An 18,425-nucleotide genomic window follows, 5' to 3' on the forward strand; every position below is an offset into this window, starting at 1 on the left:
ACGAAGAAGATGTAGAACTGAAGCAACCTGTGCCACAAGCTGTTGCCAAACTTCTGCCTCAGCCATGTGGCAACTTTTAAGCGCCAGCACACAATGCAACCCACGACTGGGAAGGAAGGAGATGCTGTTAAAATTTCGTTGCATAAGTTCAGGAGTCATTCCTCCTCTACTCTCTCTCTCTTTATTCTATATGTCCCCTTGCTCTTCTCAGGCTTTGTCTGTGGCGCCACAATAAAGCATAATTCAAGCCAAGCTCGACACAGACTGCGAGGAGTACTCGTAGCAGCTGCCAGCTGGCCACCATCTGAAGCGGACAACTTGTTGGCGTTGTTTCCATCCCCCATCCATCCCCCTTCCTACCCTCTTTTGTATGACGCCGAGAATAATCATTATCTAAACTTTTTTTGTAATTGTCAGTGGACTTTTAGCCAAGCTCGGCGGATGGCTGATTGAATGCAAACTGTATAGTCAGCGGAATAGGAATTGGGCTTTACTTAGTCAAAAGAGGACAATGCCCCAATGTAATTCCACGTGCAACATATCTCGCTATGCCTGCTACACTGAATTTAATTGCCCGCTTTGCCAACAGTCGATACTAGTCGGAATTTGTTATTATCAATTAACTAGTTTGTCCACTCTTAACTGTCCACATTAGTCTAGTTAACATTACAATTTTAATAGCAATTCATATTTTTATGAATCATTGCTAAGCAGACATCAATTTAATCAAATAACTCTTAAAAACCATTTAATTTAGCTATTTCTTAATTAATAAATAATTATAGTTTATGATATTACTTACAATCAAGTCAAACAGACATCGTTTACACTTCGCAGTGGGCATTCGAATTCTGCAATTGAGCTCAACAAAAATTGCATACAAAAACTTGATTGTCGACCGATCGGTCCTATGACAGCTATGTGTTATAGTCGACCGATTTGAACCAATTTCGTTCAGGACGTACAAAACAAAGTTTAAAGCATATTCTATTAGTTTAGTTAAGATATTTCAAAATACAAAAATCTTTTTCTTACTAAAACTTGATTTTCGACTGAGCGTCTCTATGGCAGCTTTATGATATAGTGGTCCGATTTCAACCAATTTTGGGCAGGATGTATGATACCAGCCCAGATACATATTGTGTCAGATTGGTCTACATATCTCAAAAATCAAAAAACTTTTTCTTACCATAACTTAATTTTCGACATATGATTCCTATGGCAGCTATATGATATATAGTAGAGGTTCGATCAAAACGAAGTAAATGTGCGTACGGTATTCAGGAACTTGCATACCAAGTTTGAAGTCTTTAGCTCTTATAGTCTCTGAGATCGACGCGTTCAAACAGACGGACAGACAGACACACAGACGGACAGACGGACAGACAGACAGACGGACATGGCTAAATCGAACCGGCTCTTGATCCTCATCTAGAATATATATACTGGAGGGGATCCGCCACGCCTCCTTCTGCATGTTACATACATTCTGCCAAACGCATTATATCCCATTTTTTCCATTTTTAATGGGCACGGGTATAAAAACAAGCCATATTAAGTATACGTAGCGTCTTCTCTGTGTTGGAACCACAACTTGCTGAAAATGAATTAGAAATTTACAAATTTAGTTCACTTTATCTTGCGGCTGCAGCTTGTGGCAAGAATGTATTATCCAATGTGCTTGGATGCTGCAATCTAATCCCACACTTAGCTTACATTTGTTGCACAACTTTCTTATTCTTCTTTTCTTAATGCCAAGAACGTAGCGTGGCAAAGGGAGTAGAAGAAACAGAAAGAGAGCAGTGGAGAGGGAAAAGAATGCGCAAGCTAAGATGGAGTCCAAAAAAAAATTGGGTCAGTTGATGGGCGAAGCGTTAACTGGGTCAACTGCAGCGCAACAGCCTCTAAATAAATAATAAATATTGTTGCCAGCAAACAGCAGCAGCAACTGCAAGAACGACAAGTTAGAACGCACTTGTCGAGAGTGCTCGACTCGGTGATACCCTGCACACATGCTCTTAGATCCTTAAATATAAGAGCACACTAAAACAACTATAATTGGAGTCTGTAGCTCTTATAGAGATCGACTCTAAAGACGACTCTGCTGTTGATACTGAACAAGTAGATATATATACATTTTATGGACTTGGATGTGCCTCATTATGCCCGTTACACACACTTGACGAAAACCAATATACCCCATCTTATACCAGAGAGTATAACAAGGACTCAACTCAACACGAGGCAAGTGTAACACGCGTTAAGCGTCTGCATTAAAAGGCCACTCGACGGGAGGGCGAGCAAAAGGCGTCTGGGTGGCTCTAAAGGCTGGAAAGGGGTCAGAACAAAAAAAAAAAAAAAATAACAGCTGCCACATGCCACTGCAACAACAGGAAACAACATACTCACACACACACATAACGTCAAATCGAAATGCATAAAGTTTTGGCACTACACACAGAGGGAGAAAGCAGGAGAGAGTGGAAAGTTGCAACTTGCAACAAATGATGAAATGCTAAAAAGCATGAAAGCACAGCAAGACAACAACAACACACAGAAAATGGGAGGAAAAAATAGAAAGAAAAACAAAATAGCACCCCAGAGGCTGCATCGGTTTGGGGCACATTGAAGTGGGCGCTTTATTACAGCAAAATGCACTCGAAAAGTGGCAAAAACAAGAGGCACGAGCAAAAGCAATCGAACAACCAACAAGCAGCTACACACACACCCACACACACACCCACACAAAACCCATTCTCGTATGTGCAGATTGAGGCAGAGCCAAAGGCAATGCCAAAAAGTTCTCAAATTACATTTAAGTGATGCCAAAAGTAAGTAAAACTCATTGCGCAAATCACGTCCTAGGGGTGAACTAGTTCAAATTGCACTGTCAGTTCCAGTTCCAATTCCAATTCCAATTCCAAAGCAACAACTAGTTTCAATTCCTTTTTTATGTAATAGTAAAGCGGTATTCTTGGTTGCCGGAATAGAAGTTAGAAAAAATGAAAGTTGGTGAAAGAGATGCAGAACAATGGAACGACTGAGTTGATCCAAAAATGATTGGATTGAAAGTAGGAAATACCAAGGAGGAATGAAGAAGAGAAGGAGAAAAGTAACAGCAAAAGAAGCAGAAGAATGACAAAAATTAGTTTTGAAGGAAAGAATGATAGGTAGGTGGAATAGGAAAGATGCAGAGAAAGAAACACATGGGAAAAGTGAAGAAATAATAAAAGAAAGTGCAGAAGGAGATGTTTGTTCTCCAATGGAGAAACAATCAGATGTTAAGCTACTACACTTTGAAGGAGATAAAGTCCAGGAAGATATGGAGAATGCAGGGTAAAATAGAAAGGTAAACGCATATAATGAACAGAGTAAAGAAAGAAGAAGACTAACGAAAGTTGATAAGAAGGAAGAGAAGAAAGAGCATATAGACTTGGAGAATGAATAAAAATTGAAAGAACAGGAGAAGCAGAAAAAGAACAGATCGACCATGAGCATGGAAAGAGCAAATAATGGAAGACTTTGAAGAATATAAGCAACAAGAGGAACAGAAGAAAACAGAGAAAAATGGGAATAGCAGATAAAACAAAGGAGAAAACGAACAAGAGAAGCAGGATATGAAGGAGATGCAGAAAAGGAAGAAGAACATGAAAGAACATACGCTTTGCTCTGCGAGCATATCACTTGAATTTCAGACTTAATTACATATAAAATAAATATTACGTATACGTCGAAGGGCATCAGCTCTTGGAGTTCTTCCTTAACGGCTTCTGACCACTTGGGCTCTCCGGACTCGGCGGCTCTGGCCGCTTGAGCAACGGCAATGGCGCCGGAAAGACAATGGCCTTGGCCCGACCTCGAATTACGAGGACCTCATAGTGATGATCGGCAAGGAGCAAAGCAAATGATTGATTGTTGCGATGCTTCTCCACGATGGGCATTAATGAGATGCCGGCACAGTTGATGTAGACGGCGGGCACATTCAGAAGCAGGGCTATTTCGTAAGCAGCCGACATCTTGGGACACCAAATGGCGGCACTGACAAACGGTAGATGCTCCTTGGCTGTCAGCTCACCAAGCTCTTGGCTGTGACGGAATGTGTGCAGGGTAACCACCGTGCTGGGATGATTGATGCTAAAGTAACTCTGACTAAAGTCACACACAACAATCGGCGATCCCTCGACCATTGTGTATTGAAAGCCAATATCATCTGGCTGCATCATAGCAACCGTTTCGGCACCCAAACAGTCGAGGCGACGCAACGCCTTCTTATAGAAATCATGCTTCTTCACCTGACGATGCATTACAGTCATCTCACCACGCACCTTCTCAATGAACTGCTCCCGCAACGTTTCATGCACAAAGACAGCGGCTATTAATCCCGTCCCGATGGGTTCATAGAGCGTATCAAGTAATGGTCCGATTGCGGCATTAATATCCCCATCCTCACACAATATAATCATGCTGGGATCTATCCAACGCTTGTCACTATCATCGCCAGGATACGGCGGCTGTCGCCAAGTGTACGGCATCCGAGCCATACTATCTTACAGAAAAATAACTTGAAATAAATGAAATTATAACTTTCTTTTGAAGCTGGATGTATTAAAAACTGGGATTTTGAAGCGTTTACTGTAATCATAAGTTCAAGATGAAGTATGAAATAATGATTCCTTAGGTAAAACCGATGAGACTCTGTCAATGTGGTGATAAGTTTAACTAGAAAACAAATATTAACTTTGGTTAAACAGCGACTTAATGTATTGCGTTGAGCATAGATCCATTAGGATCCATTAGGTTATAGATGTAGATATCAAAGTTATTTTACCATTGATTTTAAGATATTGTTTTAAACATAGAGATCAGAAGCACTGTTACAGACGGAACTCTTGGATAAAATTAATAAATTTAACTATTAATAATAATTACCCAATATTGGAGCTCTCTTTAGAGAGAGAAATCAAAGGAAATTTGCAGCAAGCAGCAGCAGAAAAATCTTTTAAACTCAGACTAACTTTGCACTATGGGAAAAACACCGATATTTTCGAATAAACTCTAAATGTAATGCTAGAGACTTGAAATTTGGCATGGAGCTAGGTTACAATAATGTAAAAATTTAATTTTTTTTTTTTAATTGCACCACTCATTTACCCCACCCCCTCCCAATGCGACTATTAAGAAAAGTGTAATATACTTACAAAAAATCTAAATAGTTAGGCTAAAGTGGACTTAAATGTTTTTTTTTATTTTTTACTTGGATCTTATTTTTACACCCTTCCTCTTCGACCAATACAAAGATTTCAATTTAAAAAAAAATCTATATGTAAAGCTAAACACTTAAATTTTTGGATATTTGTTAGTTAAACTAAAGAAGAAATTATAAAGTCTTTTGTTTTTTTATTTAACCTTGTCTTTACCCCCCTCCCATACTGACTTTGTAAAAAATTCGATTTTTTTTTCATAAATGTACATCTACAACATATCTTTTTTCACGAAAATTGGCAAAAACGGGCAATAAGTATAAATGACATCTGATTCTAGATGGTTTAGCTAACAACCTTTCAACAAAAATCTTGTGACTTTGATCGAACCTCACTCATTAAGGGTATTCAGATTTAAAATATCAAACGATTTTCAAGATACCTCACGACAAAAAATTTGAATTAAAGGCAAAAATTGTGAACTTCTTTCACATAGTGCATTGGAAAGTTGCTTCAACAGTTTGTTGCAAGCATGTCAAAAAGTGTTGCATGTTGAGTCGTGAGTTTCCTTTAGCGTTAATATCAATTGCATTTATATGCTTCTAAATATGAGTGGCAAGGATGTTTCTCTGGTTGGCTGGTTAGCTGGTTGCCTGGTTGCCTGACTCTCTGTTTGGTTTCATCCATCACTGCCACTCGACGGATGGTGATGGTGATGGCGATGGCGATGGCGATGCTGGCAACACTTGTGTTTTAGCCTCATTTGCCACATGGTTACGCTTGCGTTGCGTTACGTTGCGTTGCTTTTGCGGCTCAGCTGCAGCTTGCAACTTGTAATTCCTCTCATCCGCTTTGCTTCTCTCTCTCTCTCTCTCTCCCTCTATCTCTATCTCTATCGTAGCTCTATCTGTTAGTGGTCTTGTGGTTGACTGACTCATTCCGACTGGTTGTCTGCTTGTCGGCTTGTCTAGTTGCCTGGTTGGTTATCCCCAATGCCCTCCCACTCTCAACACATTCTCCTTCCGCTTTTCCCACTTTTACTCCCATTTTCTCTGGTTTGCCTGGCCAAGTGCTATTCCCATTTCGCAGTTGCAGTTGGTTATCCCAGTGTCGCCTTTTCGCGTTGTCGCGTTGTCGGTTTCCTGCACTAATGATGCATTCTCACTTGGCCAACAACAACGACAGCAACACTCACATGTTTTGTTGCGCTCCAGTTGACTTGAGCCCGTGGGAGCTGATAGCCTGACAGTCTCAAAGCCTGACCGTCTGGCAGTCTGGCAATCTGGCAGCCACAAGCTCAACAGCTCAGCCAAATGTTGCGTCAATTGCCAACTGCTTCCATTTCATATTGCTCTAGTTGATGTTTTATCTATAAACCACAAAAAAAATCTAAGGAATTCGAAGATAGCACAACTCATGAACGGAATCCTTAATATTATCCATGTCTCAAGCAAAAACTAAAAGTGTACTTTCTATATAATTTAATTGTAGGTTGACATACTTATATATAAATTTAGATTCCCAAAAATATTTTGTTAAAAAATTATTAATGAAAAAATCAAACATTTTAAAAAAGGTTTCAATCGATGGTTAGTCAAATAATGAATTTAAGTTTGTTTTTCTGTGATCCATTTCTTTTTATAAGTCTATAAATGTATAATAGTAAAAAAATATGTCAAATTTTAAAAAAAAATAAAACTTAAGTTTATAAATTTATTATTATTACAAAATCAAGTTGATATAAAATTATATAATTTAATTGTAGGTTGACATACTTATATTTAAAGTTAGATTCCCAAAAAAAATTTTGGTTTGATTCGATGGTTAGTCAAATAATGTATCTAAGTTTGTTTTTCTTTTTGATTTTGTAAGTCTAAAAATATGTAATAGTAAAAAAAATTTGTCCAATTTTTTAAAAATCAAACCTAAGTTGATGATTTTATTTTTATTATTAAAAAATCAAGTTGATATAAAATAATAGGTTGGTTACACACTACTAAAAGTAGTCGTAAAAAATTAATTAGATGTTCAAAACTAAACTTCAAATTAGATTAATTTAAACAATTAAATTTAAAATAAAAATTGAAACGAAAAAAGTTTAAAATCTACAAAAGAATGTTATTCTTTTCGGAATGTAACCATTTTTTAAGGAAGGTGAAGCTAATTTTAATGGTTTGGTTCATGATCGTTACAGGAAAAATCAGTAAGGATATGGAAACTTTGGCAAATGAATCCTATAGATATCATCTCTTTGCTAGACTCTTCGTTGACTGTTCTTAAAGGGCTTCATCGTGTCGTGTCAATGATTCTGTTTTTAGTCTGTTCATATTTAGTACACAGACATTTGTGTAGAGTATGTATGTGTGTGTGTGTGTGTGTGTTTGGGTCGATCCCCTTTGAATTCAGCTATGAAACAATGAACAATTTATTCAGTTTTGGTCTTTTTACTCTTTGTTTTTATGTAACCATATTATTGTGTGTAAGGCCTTGACTGTTGCTGTCTTTATCTGTAGTCTTGTCTGCCTGTCTCTTTCGCTCTCAGGGCGGTAAATTGAATGCGACATGAACCGCTATAAGCTTCATTTTATTTCTTATCCTGTTCTGTAGTTGCTGCCTGTTGCCTCTGTCGCTTGTTCGCCGGAAGCGGATGTTTGATAAATTCTTTGTGTCATTTTTCATTTTTCATTTTCATGTTGCGTACATTGTCATGATAACTGTTGATAACTGTCAAGCAAAGCAGAAAGCGTGGTAACAAAAGTCCCAAATCCTCCTCTCAACCTCTCTCTCTCTCTCTCTCCATCTCTTTTCCTCTTTAAACTCTCCAGCTGCTCGACATTGTCCTTTTGCGAGCAATTTTAATTTAGTTATGTTACCAAAGCAAAATTGCGATGCGTTTTTCCACCATCATCATCATTATCATTAACATAATGATCATTATTTGGCTTGGGGCCTCGACATAATCAAGTTGTTAATTTATGGACAGCCGGATAAGCTGGTGCTCCCTCTGCTGTTGCTGTTGCTGGTGTTGCATCTGTAAGTCGCTGTTGCATGGCAATTGTTGCCCCACAAAATGTGTCGCCTTGGCCAAAAAGTCGAAAGCAAAAGGTCAATTTGCCAAAAATTTGCCAAGGTTTGGCCAATGGCTTTGGCTTTTGGCTCGTAAATCTTTCAGCAAATCTCTGGCAATGTCAGGCCGAGAGAATGGGAATGGGAGATACAGAGGAGGAAAAACAGAGAAAGGCAGTAATATAGTATTGGCCAAAGAAAAAGCGAAGCAATTGATGACCAGCCAAAAAAAAAAAAGCAGTACCACCCAAAGAGCCAACCACCCAATGAACCACTGCTTCTCATAGCATTAAATATTCATTTGAAGAAATTTGTAAAAGCTTGAAAAATTGCTGAAATGCAAGAGTGAGAGAGTTGGAGAGTGAAAAAATTGGAAGATGGGAGTACATTCGATTTACGATTTGCAATTTGCGATTTGCGATTTCCAATTTGCCGAGGTGAGTTTACTTATGACCACAGAAATTGTTAGCTGCTGACAGCTTGGAGTAATAGCTGCAATCGCTTTTGCCACACCAAACAGATGCTGATGTTGCACATGCCTCAAAAACTTATGCCCAGCAACTTGTTGTTTGATCGCCTTTCACAGGACTATCGAAGTTTGCTCAGGCATCGGAAGAAGCCTTAATTTATGCAACGATTTTGTTGTGAAAATGAAACGTGTTTATCAGCACAGTCAACAAACAGCTGCCACACAGACATTGCCCCCATTTCCTTCAATTCCCCTTGCTAACCACTCAACAAAATTTTAAGTAATTCCAAGTAACCCCCATGTGACCATCGACAACATTAAACTTTACTATACCCTGAACAGAAGAAGGTGTTGGGCAAAACTTTACACAAAGCACTTTAATGATTGATTCATCAATGCTTACTTGAGTTGTTGTTATTCGAAAAGTTCGTTTCGGATAAAAATAATAAAATAAAAATATCCTTGATAGTTATAACAATTGTTAATGTCCAATTAAATCAGCATTTTAGAAGTTAAAATCCTTAACTTTAGTATAAATTAATTTAAATGCAATCGAATAAAAGGCACAGTTAAAACAAGTTCATTAGAGCATAATTTGAAAAGCTTTAAAAATATATATTTTATGTAATTTCATCCGATTGATATCCTCTCTGATAAACTACAAATTTATTGCAATAATCCCTCCAGAGAATCGTCTTTTCATAATTCAATCCTGTTTTTGTTACCTCTTTTATTTAGATACCTCAAAGTCTGGCAGACTTTTTTTTTCTTTGCGCTACATTTCACATTTGGTCTGATTTTCTTTTCTTTTTTTTTTTGGCTTATCATCATTTTGTTCACTCCAACAATTTACACGTTAATTGCCCCATGTGCAAATGAATTTCAGTCAAAACGGACAACCAGATAAATGGTTGGAAGTAAATGGAAAGTGGCAATAACAAAAGCATTTTATGCATACATATAGAAAACATGAAACATGGAAATCGTTTTTGAAATGTTTTACATATTTTGGCAGCATCATCTCCAGACTGAGCATCAAATTGAGGCAAAATGCAGATGCTCACCAAAAAATAAACCAAAAAAAAAATGGAGCAAAAAATATGTAGAAATGGGGGAGTACGAAGGAAGCTAAGAAAAACTTCATTAAACAATGTAACAATAACAGTTATTTTCACTCACCACGAACACACACACACACACACATATACACACACACACAATTTAAGCAGAAGATTTATTTACATTTTACACCTGTGGCGCTTCAATTTCTCTTGTGCTCATCAAAATTGCTGCGTTGGCAGCTCTGTCTCATCTTCCTCTTCCTCACACGCTCGCCATCCACCTCTATCGCTATCTCTCTCTGTCTCTTTCTTGTGCTACATACATTGCAAAGAGTTTGAGGTGGATGTGCAATTCAAACAAGCTGAAAATTCATTAAACTCAGGCAATAAATTCTTTTAATTGTTTTCTTTGGCATTTTCCCCCCTCTCCAAACAACTTGTCCCAAACGAAGTCAAGCTTTAACTAACTGTTAAACAAGCCTTGACTAAAGCTAATTGCTATAAGTCGGTTAGACTTTTTTCCAAGTAAATTTCAAAAGTTATTCAAATTGTGCGCTTTAAATATGAAACCATTTGTGTTCTTGAACAGTTTGCGCTCAACTAAAGTTAAGTTAAAATTGACATACATATTTGAATAGCAGATATCCTGTAAAAGTTGATGATTGTATGAATAAACTCATCTGTAAATGATCAACTATAGTACTATTTATATCTAATCTGATTATGATCTGTTATCAACATGGGATGCAGAGATACCTTTATACCTTTACCATTTCCAATTCAATTACCATTTCTCACATTTTCTTTCCTGTTGCTGTCATTAATTGTTTTCAGTTTGGCAGAGATTATATGGGTTAGGCTAGAAGGGGGGCAACGAGGAGGGCAGCAGCTGCTGCTTAAACTGTATTTAATTAGTGGAACGAACCTGTGGCAGGTTGGAGTTGCAAACTTTGACAGTTGCATCATTAATAGAAAAATGTTTGGTCAAGGTATGGGGTACACAATTTTAGCTAATGAACTCAACAAGCAAACTGTCAAGAGCTCAACTAATGTTCTCCCATCTTTCTCTCTCTCTCTCTCTCTCTAAATATATTCCTTTCTCTTGCTCTCCCTATTTATTACATTTTTCTCCTTACCATTTGCAGGTGTCTACGCCATCGATTTATTTCATGTTGTAATTCGAGTACTTTTGGTAAGTAGCAATAAGAAATACCCTGTACTATGAGTCATGCTCCTACTTCCCACTGCTTTTAAAAGACATTCACATAGCTTTTAAGTTAATCATCCGATCACTGTGAAATTTTCATAATATTGAGATGAAATCTAAAAGTTGTTGTGTGCAAAAAATCAGCTCTGTATCTTTTGAAAATAAATCTGTAGTAGAATTGTAAAGTAACATAACATGAGAAAAAATTTAGAATCTTGACAACTACTTTATAGAAAACTTTCTGCCGACTGAAATTTCTAGTCTACTCCATTCGGGCTTTTAACTGAAAACATTTGCATTTCCTTTCATCTTTCCTACATTATATGCAGGATATCTAAAGTAAGTTAGGCATACAAGGAAGTAACTGAAACTCTAAAAGATACGAAACGACTAAAGCAAAAGTTGCAGCCAACAGGAACGAAAAAAAAGGTGGAAATGAAATGGAAGAAATCGAAGAAGTGCTAAGAACACCAATGGGAAATGCAAGCAAATGGTATATTGAGAAAGGAATAAGGAATTCGGATTTGAATCTGGGCTTAAATTCGAACTCAAATTTACATTTTCTCTGTTTGCAATTTGTGTGTGTGCAACAATAAAATTTGCCAAGTTGAAAGTGCAAAGGCTGAATGAGTAAAATGCCGAGGACGGGATCGAGAATGAGAATGAAGATGACGATGGGGATGGGAATGGGTATAAGGAAGGTTTTTCATTGAGTTTTTGTATTGTTCTTGGGCTTATGTTCGCCTCAGATAACAACACCAGTATATTTAGTGTGGAGACTGCAGTTGGGGGATAGACTCCCTACTGTAACTCTATGCTCAGCTTTCGGGGTCACTTCGTTTGACCTAACAAAGAGACCAAAGAGAAAAGAGAGCCTCTTTGTAATCCGAATGAACACTAGATTGCAGTTTAGCCAAAACGTTATTACATATATGTGAAAATGCATAGACATTCGAGAGTTTTCTAATGTTTGCTTTGAATGCCTAGATTTCCTATGAATGAAGGAAATAGATAGGAGATTCAATGATCCAAATTAAAGGCTGAATGTAAAGGACTAAAACAAGCAGACAATATAAGAAAAGTTAACCAGCCCTAAGCTTGAAAGACGCTATATGAATCGATATACAAAGGAATCTCATTATTATACATATAATCTTGTATTAAGTATAAAATTATGAGAATGCTAGGAAAAGAAAATGGATAAAAATACTATTTCAACGATATATCTTACTAAACACTGAGCTCTTGAAAAAGTGAGAGTGAAAAAAGAGCTATGGAACGAATGGAAGTTACATTAATTTGACAGTCAAAATAAAAAAAAATTATCGCTAGAGTGGAACAAATTGGAAATGAAACAAAGTTACTTTTCAAAGCAATGCTATCCACTATCACTCCAATTGAAGTAAACAAGAATGAAAGCTATGAGTAAGGAACAGAATGGGAACGGAACAATGTAGAATTTGAAAACGTATCTAAAACTTAAAGTATTCAACGTCTAATTAAGACAGACCCTGTAAACCCCATTTCTATTGAAAAAAAAAGGGAACAAAGTGAGAATGGAACGAGATGAGATTTAAGACCTCTACCTATGTATTTCGTCAGAATTTACATGGTTTTATTATGACAGATTGCCAACGACAAGATGAGTGAAGATTGATACGAAGTGAGAATGGAACAAAGTGAGATTAAAAATGCAACATTTTAATTACATTTACCGTACATCAATGTCGGGTGTGACCTTAAGTTAAGTAAGCTGCCAGCCAGAGTACACAAATTAAAAGTGTTTCATGCTGCAAGCAGAATTAAGTGGACGTCTTAATCAATTCGAATCCGTATAGTCTGGTATCAGTTACCGTTACCGTTACCGTTACCCTAACCGTTATTGTAACCGTTACTATGACTGTAACTGTAGCGTTAACGGTAACGGACTGCTTGTCCATACGGCATTAAGCCATGGCCATAAGCTGCTCTCGGCCCAAAAACACACCAAGGATATCTCGATACGTCTTGGCCATGGCCAGAACGACCGAAGATAGGCAAAGGGGCAGGGCAAAAAAGGATAAGACACGGAGTGTGGTATGGGGAAAGGAGCTCAATACTGAGCCACGGGCATATGTTGCTGATCTTATGCGTTTGTCCTGTCAGTAAGCTACACAGCGAGAAAAAGGTTGTACCAAAAAGAACTTCAAATTACCTCGAGCTAGTTATTCGCCATTCTTTAAGCTCATATTCGAAAATTAGTGTAAGAACATAACTAGTTAACCAGTTTGATATTCACTATTAAGTTTAAAACAAAAATTAATTACTAAAAAACTTAAATTTGTGGAATTAAAAAATTATACTTGAAATAAGATAAGAATACTAGACTTTATTAAGCTTAATTGTAGTTTGTTTAAAATGTAAGGTTTAAAATTACAAAATACTTGATTTTATCGCTCAGTGTACTTGCAGCAGCTGCACCTGACGCTGCTTTAAGTTCACGGCAGTAGTAAATCTTGCCCCCTTTATGTTGCCTGTCCCACTGACCGTGCCGCACTTCCGGCCGTCCTTGCAACAACGTTTGACATTTTGCAGCTGCTCAACGAGACCCGGACCCAGACCCGGACACGGACTCGGACTCGGACATGGACATACGCGACTGTGGCAGAGTCAGAGGCAAAAGACAAGAGACACGAGACACGAGATACATGAAACCAAAAAGACGTGGAATTCTGCCATGCCACGGTCCACTTGATTTCTGTGTCAGGTGTGTGCACTTCCTTCGTTTCGCCGGCTTTTCCGCTGTCGCCATTCATTACAGGAAATGCATTTCGTCAGCGTTGAATGAAAATGAAATTGCCAATTTTACTATGGATGAGGAACAGGCAACGATTGCGACAGGTGTGCCACATGTAGCTCCACTGATTCTGTAAGCTCTCAATATGCCCTTGGCATGAGATAGATCTGCTGACTGGTCGGAGTCAGAATCAGAATCAAAGTCGAAGTCGCAATCGGTATCGGAATCGGAGCAGGACAGTTGGCTGGTCACCAACTAAATCCCTATTTTTAGCTTTACCATACCAAAAGAGGACACTTATTCGATTCGAAATTGCGGATAAAAAACAGTTCGAACGTTCGAAACTTGGTTAAGATGTTAAAAAGACATAAGAACTTAAGTTGGTTTAAAATGACAAAAGAAACAAGGACAAGGAAGAAGTCTTTTAAAAGGGCTAGCTCGGGAAAAATTTTATTTCATACTTTAAACACAAAAATCATATTAATATCTTGAGTTAAACTTTAAAGAAGTTAGAAATATTTTATTAAATAATACTAGGCAACAGGCCAAAAATTAAAAAACCCACTTTTTTGGAAAGATTTGGGGCGCCATATGAGAAAAACATTTCTTTTTTTCTATGGCAGAGTTTTTTGTTTACAATTTTTTTAAAACTTGGCTTTTATTTGTTACTTTTTTTTAGAGGTGTGCCCACATTTGTCATAATTACTTGTAAATGCCAAAACCGATTTTCAAAAGTTTACTTTTTCTAAAAATTAATGAATATATCTATAATTCATTTATGCACAGTCTTAGATTTAAATTATTAGTTTTAGAGCCATCAATTTTTGAATTATGAAAATATGATTTTTTGTTTAATTACAATTTACAATTATAGTTGTATGGCATCAATAAATTAAGGTAACTTTGCAAACAAGTAAACAATAAAATAATTGTTATGCATTTAATTTAAACCAAGGCTCAAATCGAAGCAAAATATTGCTTTAAATGTATAAGTATCAGTTTTAGGTGCATCTTAAGATTGTCCATCAGTTTCATGTCTATCCTCAACCGGCTAATCTCCTAATAGACGCTTTTGACATCCAAAACAAAAGTTTCTCACGAACTCGACAGTCATATAAGGAAACGCCAGAAATTCTCAGCTCTCTGAGCTTGAGTAAAATGCTTAAAACTATATAGCTGCTAGCTATGACAATGCAATCAACTCTGGCAGACTCGCACACACACAAAGGCTAACTGCTACAAAGCCGCAGGTCTAACTATGAGAGAGAGAACATTGAGTACGTGAATCAACTTGCTCAAGGAAATGAAAGCCAAACAAAAATGCCAGTGAAATGAAAACAGTTTACTTTATCGGATGTGCTATAGGCGACATGGGGGAGAGTAGGGAGACTGTTATAGAACCTCTCCACACCCCCACCCCCAACACCACCACTACCACCACCTTCCTGACCTCACCCCGCAATGCGCCAAACAAAAGCCTTGCAAAATTATGTCAATGGCGTCGTTTTGTTGGCGCCATTATCGCCAGCTATTTCCACGTTTGCAGCAGTAAAAGAAAGAGACAGACAGAGAGTGAGAAAAAGAGATGGAGTGAGAGAGAGAGAGAGAGAGAGAAAGAGAAAGGAGAAAAGAAGATAATTCCCCCCAAACAAAGTTGATGCGTTCATTGCCTATCAAAACCAAAATTGAATACAAAAATCTCATCAAAAATCGATTAGAGTACGCTACGGCAAAAGGTGGAAAAAAGGGAAGAGAAAGAAGCAGCAGCTGCAGCTGAAGTTGAAGCTGGAGGGTTCCACTCGAAGCTGTAGTAAGTAGTTTATATGGGAGTGCGAAGCAACTCAATTCGTGTTAATAAACGAGTTTTCATCTTCGCGGTGTTGCACCTGTCGCCATCTTTATCGACATCGACATCCACATCCACATCGCTATCCTCATCGTCATCGTCATCGTTATCGGGCAGCCAATTTCAGCTAAAAGCAGCAAGTGAATGGTATAAATAATGACGCCGAATGCAATTTGGGAAATTAAAATCAAAGTAGTTTAAACTTTTGCAACTGAATGTCGCCCATCCTTTAGTCTCTACCACCTGGTTGCCTTGGTTCATTGTTGGTATCATTATCAGTGACAGAATCATATTTGTGGCTTGGCCCTGGTAAGCTTTGTCCTGCCCCTAACAATAATGATGATGATGATGATGATGATAGTCCTGGCAACGCATGGGAATCGAAATGAAAGCAAAGAATTCATTTGTAAAATTAATATAAACTACAGACTTAGTTTTCCACTTGTGCGAGTTGTTTTTAGGTTAATTCACCTGCTAAGGTTGAGTTTGTGGTGACACAATGAAGGCCACAAAATGTTTTTTTGGCTTTCAAAATGCGAATCATATTTGGTTAGTTGCTAAGATTGCGAAAGTCCCCTTTGGTAAATCAGCAACTGTAGGGATAAAGTTGTTCATATGCAATAACAAGATGGCAACATGAAGTTCTTAAATTTAGAAAACACATCTTGGTTTTAAGAACATTTTAAATAAATCCAAGTTCTAATTTTAAAAAATAAATTTTCTTATAATTAAAATCAAAAAATTAAAATTTATTTTAAAATTTAAAATTTTTTGTATTTTTAATTTTGATTTATATACACTTTTTTCTGTCTTGGTAATTTTATAATATATTTATACCTTCTCAACAATTTAAAATTTTTATTCATGTATTAAGAACTTTGATTTTTTAGATTAATATACTTAGTATTAGTAATATGGTCTTAAAATGTTCTAATTTTAAGAACAAAAAATTTAAAATGCATGTTCTTGATTTTAGAAGCTGGTCTGTTTTTTCAGTGTATAGCTCTCGTAATCTTTAAGATCTACGAGCTATTATCAAAAAAACTCAATAGACCTTTAAAGAGCAAGGTCTACAATTCTCAACTAAAGTTACTTGCAAATTTGTGCCTACGGAAAAGTATGTAGCTCTGCATTTAGAACGTGCTACAATTGGTTGCAAAACTCTCGAAACTTAAGCTATCCATTATAGGGATATGGAGCTCGATCGACACGGCTTAAGCTCAATGAATACTTGAATGTATGAATGGTAGTTATGCGACTTTATCCGTGTTGACAACCATTGAACGTTGTCTCTCCTATACATATGAGAGTTGTCACCCTCTTCTAACGGTTAGCTGCGCTTACACCCTCCCTTCCCCTTGATACTGTAGATAGATGTCATCTTCAGTTTGAGCTTTTGATGCTTTTGGAAAGCAATTTATATGTTCGACCCGCTCAGTCAAAAAGTGCATTTATTTTGATTTTTCCTGTATGTTTTTTCAACCCTTCGCTACCCTCGAAACCGCCCAACAACAATCCCCAACCCCTAAAACGCCCCCTCGCAGGTCTATGCACTATGCGGTATTTACCAATGTACACAGAGGGCAAAAACAAAATGTGTTTTGTCAGTGACATGAAAATCAACTGAAGCGACGCGAGCGATTTACAGGACGAGAACGATTGAGGGAAATGGATGTGGATGTGAATGTGGAAGTGGAATGAAGGGGAAGCCGGTATTGAACAGAGTGTAGGGGAGGGAGAAATGGGTGGCTTCAAGTTGGGCGTTTCTATAAACTGTTTGACACATGGCACACACACACACTCACAGACGCACAGCCATACATTACACATGTCCTGTCTGTACCTACGCCCATTAGTGAGGCGTGGCATTTGCTTGGAGACCTGGGAACAGGACAACTCAATTAAGCATGCACAATGCACACGAAATTTCGCTTGCTATCTCCCCTTTCGTTCTCAAACGTATTCTCCCCATTTTCACACTCTCTCTCTCTCTCTGTCTCTCTCACTCTCTCAATCTGTCTCATCTGGCTCTCTTTCCCTGACTTTCTCTTAGGCTGAGTCGCTTGGGGAATTTCAATGCATACTGCAGTCGAGTGTCAAATAAAAATACCAACAAAAATACCATGTAGAAAAATTATACTACATATGTAGAGAAAGGCAGACTGAAAAGCCAATTTTTATATTTCAGTCACATAAATTTCCATGGATTTTATTTGTTGCTACGTGTCATTTGACTTCGTTGCAAAAGTTTATCATTTTTTTCTTCCGCCTTCTCATCTTTTGTTTTCTACAAATTTCCAACACTTTTTTTAAATGATTGGAATGTCAGCTTTTAGTGTGGGAAGACACTAAAAATAGTTACTGATGCTATGAAAACAGAAAATAAATATTACTAAAAAAGTTCGTTGCTTAAATTAATTGTAAGCTAGCAATCGTAGATTTGACAATAGATCAAGGGATTATTATTTTAACTTTTTATAAATATTGTACACATTTAATGTTAAAATACTATAGATAGTTTTATATATCGAATATTCTAATAACCCAAAATTAAAAATAGATTTTGATCTAAAAAGCAGACAACTTTAACTGGTATTAAATGTTAGGGAAACCATGAGAAAAATACAATAGTATCCACTGTCTCCTTATTATCTCACTCTTTCCTTTCATTTAATTCCATGTATCGTTGTGTTTCCTGTTTTTTCTACCTATCTCTATCGTCTTTCTTATATTGGTGTTTATTTACTTAATGAACGGGAAATGTATTTGTTGAAATATTTGCACACAAAATTTTGTGCA

At 37.1% G+C, this 18,425-nt stretch overlaps 2 protein-coding genes across 2 annotated transcripts in view; one reads left to right on the top strand and one right to left on the bottom strand.

Moving 5' to 3' along the window:
* LOC117788638 overlaps nt 1-18,425 on the top strand; it is a 101,588-nt gene that overhangs the window by 49,207 nt on the left and 33,956 nt on the right. Inside the window, 1 exon segment of the mRNA XM_034627472.1 lies at nt 10,943-10,989. The gene's annotated coding sequence lies outside the window, so the exon portion shown is untranslated.
* LOC117779451 lies at nt 3,659-4,556 on the bottom strand. The gene has a single exon (XM_034615657.1). The coding sequence runs from the start codon at nt 4,539-4,541 to the stop codon at nt 3,741-3,743; it is 801 nt and encodes a 266-aa protein (XP_034471548.1). The 5' UTR covers nt 4,542-4,556; the 3' UTR covers nt 3,659-3,740.

Source organism: Drosophila innubila, chromosome X (genome assembly GCF_004354385.1).
Source record: "Drosophila innubila isolate TH190305 chromosome X, UK_Dinn_1.0, whole genome shotgun sequence".
Taxonomy (NCBI): domain Eukaryota; kingdom Metazoa; phylum Arthropoda; class Insecta; order Diptera; family Drosophilidae; genus Drosophila; species Drosophila innubila.